This window comes from Arachis ipaensis, chromosome B8 (genome assembly GCF_059453495.1).
Source record: "Arachis ipaensis isolate K30076 ecotype BB chromosome B8, ASM5945349v1, whole genome shotgun sequence".
In the NCBI taxonomy this organism is placed as follows: domain Eukaryota; kingdom Viridiplantae; phylum Streptophyta; class Magnoliopsida; order Fabales; family Fabaceae; genus Arachis; species Arachis ipaensis.
Genome location: NC_142443.1, coordinates 92417910 through 92427314, shown reverse-complemented (window position 1 = coordinate 92427314; position 9405 = coordinate 92417910). Strand labels below are relative to the sequence as shown.

Here is a 9405-nt window from a genome sequence, read left to right as displayed (position 1 = left end):
AAACAAAATTTTCAAACAAAGGGATTCACCGTTTATCTATATAAAACTTTTATATTTTACATATGAATAGTAGTGCATAAAAATCAGTTAGTAATAAATCACTATAAATACAAAGTCTACTAAACACACAATAAAAAAAATGAAAAATAAAAATAATTATGGAGTATTAATAACAACATTAATAATAACGCACAGTCTATCTTTATTGGCATATATAAATCCCTCACAGTCACACACACGAAGGAGGAACATAGCACATAGTCACATACATCAAACTCTCTCATCTTTCACTTTCTCTCTCTAGCTTCTCTCTCTATAAAGTAGAATCTCATATACTTGTCCTTGCGATTGTGAGAAAGAGGAGAGAAATGGCAGCAGAGGTTAGCTCGCTGGTAAGGGTGATGGGAGAACAGCATCGGACGGTGGGGAATGAGGCAGAGAAATCAACGGCTCTGATCACACGGGACCTGTTAGGTGGCTCCTCCGTCGAATCACAGGAACTCGACCTCGACTTGCAGGTTCCCACCGGTTGGGAGAAACGCCTTGACCTTCAGGTTCCCTTTTCTCTTCAATTTTCTCTTTTCCGTTCTTTTCCCGGAAAAAAATATTTTTCCTTCCTTTTTTCTCTCTTTTTTTTTTCCGTTCTAGTTCTTTGTGAAACTTTTGTTTCCTGAGAATTTTGGAAATTCTCTTTGATTATTAATTTATTGAAATTTTATTTTATTGTTGAATGTAATTTTTATTTTATCAATTTGGAGCGTTATATTTTATTTTATTTTTTATTATTATTTTCTAAGGCTTTTTTTTTATTTTGTGTTTTGCCGTATGGAATTGATTCAGTTTTTTTTTTGTACACGATTTCTCTTTTAAGTGGCTAATGATTATTAGTGGATTGTATCTGATCAGTGATTGTATTTGTGTATTTTCAACTTTTGGCTTTAAATGTAACAGCAGGCCTACAGTTTACTCAATTTTTCGTTCCTTTGTACCTTTGTATTTATTTATTTATTACACATAAAATCCGATTTTTTAAACCCTTTCAGATTCTCTTCATATTCTAAAATCTTGTTTAGTTTTCTTCTTGATTTCAATCTTATAACGAAACGTCCATTGACTACCTTCAATTAATTTCCATTGTAACTTACAGTACTAATTAATTGATTGATAATTTCCTTAACTGATTCCACGCGAATTCATCAATGAATTCTTTAATTGAAAGATTTTGCTAGTATGTTCTAAAATCATTTATTAAGGTTTTAAGAGCAGTAAATTTTTACAATAAAACGTTGAATAGACACTTCAAAAAAAAAAAAAGGTTAAGAATTTAAGTATATATATATTCTTAATGTTTGATAATCAATAAATTAATTGGATCATTTACATATATGTGATGAGTATTTGTATGAGTAGTATTAATTAATATGGATTTTTGTTTTCCTTTTGTGATATTTCAGTCAGGGAAAGTTTATATCCAAAGGTGCAACAACACATTAGGTTCACTACAAGTGAATGAACAAAAGCTAAATCAAGTGAAATCAACAACATTAGGACCAAAACTTCAAGACCTTAATTTCCCATCTTCAATAACACAACCATCGTCCAAAGTTCCTTTGAACCTCTTTGATGACACAAACCTAGACCTAAAACTTGTCTCATCATCTTCAATTTCATTACCCTCAAACAACAACAACAACAACAATTACCAAAGTGTGTGCACTCTTGACAAAGTGAAATCAGCACTAGAGAGGGCAGAGAAGGAGCCAATACTAAGAAAAAGAACATCATTCTTGAAATCGGTATCATCACCATCATCGTATTCGTCATCCTCATCCTCAATTCGGGAGATGCAAGAGGAAGAGAGTGATGATAACAAGATGATGATGTTGATGATGGGTAATTCATCATCGTCATCGACGTTGTCATCACCAATTGCTGCAGGGTGCCCTGGATGCTTGTCTTATGTTTTGATCTTGAAGAACAATCCAAAGTGTCCTAGGTGTAACACTATTGTTCCCATGCCATCAGTTAAGAAACCTAGGATTGACCTTAATATTTCAATTTAAGATTATGATTATGATCATAATTTGGGGTATTAATTTATTATTTTATTATATGATTTTTTTCAAGCTTTTGTAAATGTGATGATAGATAAAATTTAGGGTGGTTCTTAAGGATTTTAAGGATAGGATAATTTGTTCAGAGTAATATTATTAGCCCTTTTCTCTTTATATGTATATTGGAAACTTAACGCGATTTCAGTAGCAAAGCTAATAGAAAATTATCCAATTTCTCTCTGTTATTGTCTCTCTCTCTCCCTCGTTCTGTCCTACAGTCTTACTCTTTTTCTCATCAATGCTATTCCTTTACTAATACTTTTAATTTTTTTATAAGGTTAAAATGTAATATTTTCTATAAATTTTGAATTAATGCTCACGTGTTCGGCTGTGCATTTAAGAATTTGTTAACATTTTTATTAGATACTATCCATGGATCTGCTATTGAGTCATTCTTTATGGCTAACATATGTGTGCTTGAATGGAAATATCGTTCATAAGATGTTTATATATTGAGTTTATAAAATGATTGTATCTGCAATTCAGTCATTCTTTATGGAAATATCGTTCATAAGATGTTTATATATTGTTTTTTGGCAACTATTCCATAAAAATGCCAAAAACATCTTATGATCTTTGTTTAAAAAGTGAGTTAATGTGTGTTTGGATTAAATTTTGTAAACGAAAATTTGTATTAAATTGATTTTATAAATTTGATTTTGATAAAGAGTGAGTTAGTGTTAATGTCATTTATATTTGGTAATTATGTATTAAAATGAATTGAAATAAAATAAAGAATGATTAACAAGAAAAATAAATAAAAAATTGATAAAAGATCAAAATCAAATTTGTGTAATTTCCCTATTTTTCTATTCAAATTACTGAATTAGATTCAAAATCAATGAAGTATGTGAAATCAAACAATATTTTAAAATGATAATTCTACCATTCAATTTTATTATAAGAATTTAGTTTTAAATTACTAACGATGTCAAATTTTTATAATGTCAATCATTCATGTCAAAAATATTGTATAAAAACTAAAAATCATACACTATGTATTTGTTTATTTATATACTTTGCTTTACACATTTTATAATAACATAATTAACTGTTAAAATAATCAATTTTAACCTAGTAAAATAATTAAATTTATCATAGTAAAATAATTATTTTTGTTCCGCTACATAATCTTTTTTATAAATATTGAACATATATTTTTAAAATTTAAGAATTAACTTTAGTTGATAAGCCGCGTGAAATTTGAAATTTCTCAACCACACATCATATGGATACTAATATTGGGTAATTTTATAGAACACTATGACAATTATTTAAAATAAAATTAGGTTGACATTAATAACTAAATTTTATAAATAATATAATCAAATGTGATTTATATTTATACTCAAATTTCATAAATAATATAATTAAATTAGATTAATATTTATAATATAAATACGAATAAAAGAACAACAGTGACTTATTGTGGTTAAATTTTAGTAAATTCATAAAAAAAGTATTATTCTGTTATAATAATATTTGATTATTCTATTACAAATTATTTAATATATCACTGTAAGAAATTTGATTGTTTGTGTGATTGGTTAATTTATTACAAAAATTATAAATATATACAAATATGTGGTAACTAATTTCTGTGATTTTGGAGACGATGTCGTCGGTTGAGGAGATCAGAAAGGCTGTGTGGGGTTGTGAGTCATCAAAGACACCAAATTGAGACGGGTACAACATGAATTTCATTAAGTGTTGTTGGGGAGAGATAGGATCTGAATTTACGGCAACAGTGATGGAGTTCTTTCAGACAGCCAGGCTATCGAAGGATATTAATATCACTTGGGTGGCGCTGGCACCGAAGTTCATCGGTGCAAAGGAGATTAAAGATCTGAGACCTCTTAGTATGGTTTGGGGTGTATACGAGGTTATATCGAAGGTGCTAGTTAGGAGGATGAGAACAGTGATGCTAGCATTAGTAGGGGAGATTCAGAGTGCATTTGTAAAGGGAAGGAAGATACATGATGGGGCACTTATCGCGTGTGAAATAGTAAACTAGCTTAAATTGAGAAAAAAGGAGGCAGCAATAATCAAGCTAGATTTTTAAAAAGCATATGATAGAGTCAAGTGGAGTTTTGTGGACTTAGTATTGGAAAAGATGGGGTTTGGGCATAGGTGGAGATCATGGGTTATGGAGTGTGTGGCCACAGCTTCTATGTCGGTTTTGATAAATGGTTCGCCGACTAAGCCATTCAAGATGGAAAGGGGTTTGAGACAAAGTGACCCGCTTTCTCCTTTCTTATTTGTTTTGGTTGTGGACGTGCTACATCGAATGATTGGAGAAGCAATCAGGAACGGCCATATATCTCCGTTGTCGGTTGGGAGAGATAGTATAGAGCTGTCACATCTTCAATTTATTGATGGTACAATTCTATTTTGCCCGTCAGAAGAGGAGACTATCAAGAATTACAAGCGGCTTCTGAGATGCTTTGATTTGATGTTAGGCCTCAGTATTAATTTTGACAAGTCGAACTTGATACAAATAAATTGTGACGAGCATTGGGTCCAGCGTATGTGCAGCTTATTGGGTTGTAAGGGAGATACACTTCTAGTTAAATACCTTGGAATATCCTTAGGAGCAAATCCGAGGTTGGTGAAGACCTGGAAGCCTATAATAGACAAAGTAGAGGAGAAGCTCAGTCTGTGGAAAGCTAAAGTACTAAACAAAGCTGGGAAGTTGGTGCTGATCAAGTCAGTATTGAACAGTCTGCCAGTATATTATTTGAGCTTGTTTAAGATGCCGAAAGTTGTTGCGGAGAAATTGATCTCACTGCAGAGAAGGTTCCTGTAGAGTAAGGAGGATGGTAGTAATGGGATGGCATTAGTAAGATGGGAAGTAGTGCAGGCACCTAAAAAACTAGGTGGGTTGGGGGTTGGAGATGCTATGGTTCAGAACACAGCACTACTATTTAAGTGCAGTTTGCAAAGGAAGAATGCCCGTTGTGGAAGAAGGTGGTATGTTCATGTCATAATCTGAATCCTAATGATCTGCTGTCAACTCAAGTGCTACCTACTAGAGGAGGCCCATGGAAGGATATATGAATCAACATATAAGGGATAAGATGGTTACAGGCTTGTCTATGGAGGTGGGTGATGGGCGACGTACTCGGTTTTGGGAGGATGTATGGTTACTTTGTGGATCTTTAAAGGATTGGTTCCCCAGGCTTTTCTTTGTTTCAAACCAATGTGGATCTGTTATAGGGGATTGTGGATTTTGGGATGGGTTAGAGTGGATTTGAAACTTCCAATGGAGGCGAGAACTATTTCAACGGGAGTTGGAGCTTCTGAGACATTTACATGAGGAGTTGAGACTTGTGAAGTTAGTAAATAACAGAGAGGATAGAGTGGTGTGGAAATATGATAGACAAGGTATTTTTTCAACTAACTCATTTGTACATGTTTTGCAGGAAGAAATACTCCCGGAGGAGGTTACCAGTTACAGCTTCACTAAGACTGTTTGGAAAGGTCTAGTTCCACCAAGAGTGGAGCTGTTTTCTTGGTTTGTCTTAATAGGTAGGGTGAATACAAAAGAAAGGCTAAGCTGATTTGGGATTATAAACCAGGAAGATAATATATGTGTTTTATGTAATAATGATGTGGAACATGTACATCACTTATTTCTCGGCTGTGAATTCGCCTGGTAGGTATGGAGTGCGTGGATATCAGTGTTTGGCCGACAATGGTCCTTTCCGGTTTTGATGAAAGAACATTTCCTATGTTGGACAGAGGAACCGAGGAGAAAGAAGGATAGGGAGCAGCGATTGAGATGCTTCTGTGCGATTATTTGGAATATCTAGATAGAAATGAATAGAAGAATTTTTCAGAATAAAAGCAAAAGGGTTGAAGAGATTATCAACATGACTGTGATGAGCTCCAACAAGTGGAAAGGTGTGGATCTCTTTATTTGTTGATGGTTATGCCGAAGATGACATGGGGGGTTCTTCTTTGTGTTGTGATCTTACTTTCTATACGTTTGAATTGTAGTGTCTGACTTTTTCTGTTTGCTCCACCTATTGTATTGAGCTCTGTGCTTTAAAAAAAATAATTCTATTATTGATAGAAATTTTTTGAAGAATAAACTCTCGAACCAATCCTTATCTAAACACACACACACGACTTTAAAAAATAAGAGGACAATATGACCCTCAACTTATTATTTGGACATTATGCAACTCTTCCAACAACTAGTTCATCAAGTCCTAACAAAAATTTAATGATAATTTTATTTATAATTTATGGGAGTTTATTTAAAGCGGTCAAAAAGGTTTTTATATATAGTAAGATTAACCACCATTACTAACTCATTCCTTTATTTTTATCGTGGTGACTTATACTTCTCCTACTTCAATTGTGTCACTATACTTAATCTTTAGCACTAAGTACGATTTTGGTTCCTAAGGTATAGGCTAAAAATATTTTTATCTTCAACCTTTTTTTACATACAAAATCATACTTAAGATTCAACTAAATTTTAAAATCATCCTTTGGACTAAACTATCTTTCTCCTTCCTCACTAAAATACTTAATTTCTATTCTTCTTTCTCTTCTCCATCACAGCAGCATTTCTTCTTCTTTCTCTTCTTCGTCAGAATCAACAACAACAACAATGAAATAGAAATAAAGAAAGAAAAAAACAACAACAATTCATTTTAACTAGCAACAACAACAGAAGAAAAGAAAAGAAGAAAAAAAAACATCATCATCTCTCTCAACTCCAAAGAACAACAACAAAAAAAGAAACTTTCAATAACATTTTTCTCAACATTCTCATTTTCTTTCCCCATTTTTCTTCTCTATTCAGAATTAAAAGAAACAGAAGAAACAGAAGTAGAAGAATAATGAAATCAGAATAAAATCAGAATCAACAACAACAATAGAATCAAAATTAGAATCAATGTAATTAATAAAATCAACAAATTATCAATATAATTAACCAAAAAATAGAAGCAGAAGAATCAACAATATAATTAACAAAATCAATAAATCAGAAGCAGAATTAGAACCCTAGGAAGGAGTAGCGGCGAGGACGCAAAGCAACAGCAGCCAGCGAGAAGCAGCAGTGACTCGAGGAACAGTGGCGAGGAACAGCAGTTCCCCTTTCTTCTTCTTCTTCCTTTCCTGTAGTTCAATTCATGGTAAGTCTTGTATTTCCTAAATTCTTCCTGCAACAACAGTAGCTCTCGCTCTAAATCTAGGACATGTGATTGAGCCTCCCTCATCCTTCTATTGACATTGTTCCCAAATTCCATCAATTCCTCTCTCAAAGCAGCGGCGCAGACCTGAAGTAGTGGCGAGGACGAGAAGTAGTGGTGACATGCGAGGAGCAACAGCGAGTGGCGAGGAACAGCGGCAATCGGCGAGCTAGCGAGGAGGAGTAGCAGAAATGACACTTCCCCCTTCTTCTTCTCCCCTTCCCTGTGGTTCTCCGCGGTTTTGCTTCTCTCTCTTAACTCCAGAACTCTCTTTCTCTTTTTTTTTTTATTATATATTTTTTTGGTAGGAGTAATTTGGTAATAAAATTTACGATTTAAGTAAAAAGGACTATTTTAAAACCAAATTAAATCTTAGGGACAATTTTATATGCAAAAAGAGGTTGGAGACGAAAAAATTTTTCGGTCTATACTTTAGGACCAAAATCGTACTTAACCCTAATCTTTATTAGTATCTTTATTATTACCACTAACATAAGCTTAATTAAATTACTTTTTCATTCTTTTTTCTTTGTCTATCACATCCATGACCAATGACTTATTATCGGTTTTATAGCATATGCATAGTTTTAAAAATTGAATCGCATCGATCAATTCAATTAAATTAAGCACAAGTTGACAAATAGACCAGTCTGCTTCAAAATAAAAATCTATTGTAAAAAAACTAGTCAAAATCCGAAAAAATTGATAATCGATCGAATCGAATTAGTTTTTTAGTCGTTAATTAATTTAAATGATAAATATAAATTAAAAAATGTAAATTATAAACATAAAAATATTATTATGTTATATCAAATTTTACTTCAATTAAATTTTGGTTGAATTTTTAAATTTTTTAATTTTTAATTTTACTAATTCGATAACTGATTTGATTTTCAGAATCTTACTTTATATGATTTAAAAATCTTCACATATTATAAATAAAACTACTACTAAATTAAGTTATGATAGTGCTTGATTAAACATTAAAATTATAGGGATTTATTACTTTTTTTAAGAATGTATTATTCTTTGCATAAATGAGCAGAAATCGAATTGTGTGTTTATTTTACAAAATAGTCAATAACACCGATAATGGAATTATATACTACATACTAGTTGAAAAACTTCCGGACACCCACACGTATAGAGAAAGTATTTCTCAAGCAATTCTTTAATTTCCATGTAAAAATCACTTATTAATATATTAAAAATATTATATATACATAAAAAATTAGTTATTATATATTTATATATAAGTATATATAATTTAATTAATTTTTAATATATATTTTATATTAATAACTAATTTTAATAATTAATTTTAATATATACCTAATATAATTGATAACATATATTATAGTCTAAAGGGTAGTACCAGTGTACTACTACATATATATAAACCGATTAACCTTTCAGTTAAATTTGCTACTAAATACTTATTATGTGACCTTGCATCAATGAATAAATAAAATCTGAACTCTGCAGATGAGTTATTGCTATGCAATCAGGTATCCCTTGGTCTTTCTATTTGCCTGTTGCTAAGCTTTACTTCTAAATTTTGGCAGTTGAATTTGAAAGTAACCATCGTTAACATTTATTAGAATCCGGTCCATTTATACATTAAAGTGACATGTTAATTACTTTTAATGACATTTAAAACAATATTTATTGTAAACCTTCATAGAAAATGCGCGTCTTTTCGCTTCTGTTTTGGGTCAATTTTTTGAATACATATATCGATGCGTTGCTTTACTTGAGTGGTGCTTTCAATACTCCTCTTGAATTAGAGATTGTGAGCCATGCTAATTAACGACTATATTAATTAAACGGCGAATTTTAAGAGAATAATAAAAAGACATTTAAGACAATTTTTTTTATATATGAGAATTGTTTATAAAAATAAAAAATATTAAAAATTTTTAAAATTTTATCAAAATATCAGAACCCATATAAAAAAAAAAATTGTTGGGACAAGTTAGGAAAATCGTTTGGTGCAGTTTCCGATTTTTGTTTAAAAAACCTAGAATTTTCTGAAAATTTTAAAAAGAAATTAGAAAAAAACTCAGTGAGTGAAATTTCTAATT

General features: G+C 31.4%; 1 protein-coding gene across 1 annotated transcript; it reads left to right on the top strand.

The window, feature by feature from the left end:
* The first annotated feature begins 238 nt into the window (after window positions 1-238).
* LOC107614163 (uncharacterized) lies at window positions 239-2294 on the top strand. Its single transcript, XM_016316393.3, has 2 exons — window positions 239-554; window positions 1455-2294. The coding sequence occupies exons 1-2, from the start codon at window positions 369-371 to the stop codon at window positions 2061-2063; spliced, it is 795 nt and encodes a 264-aa protein (XP_016171879.1). The 5' UTR covers window positions 239-368; the 3' UTR covers window positions 2064-2294.
* Window positions 2295-9405: the final 7111 nt, after the last annotated feature.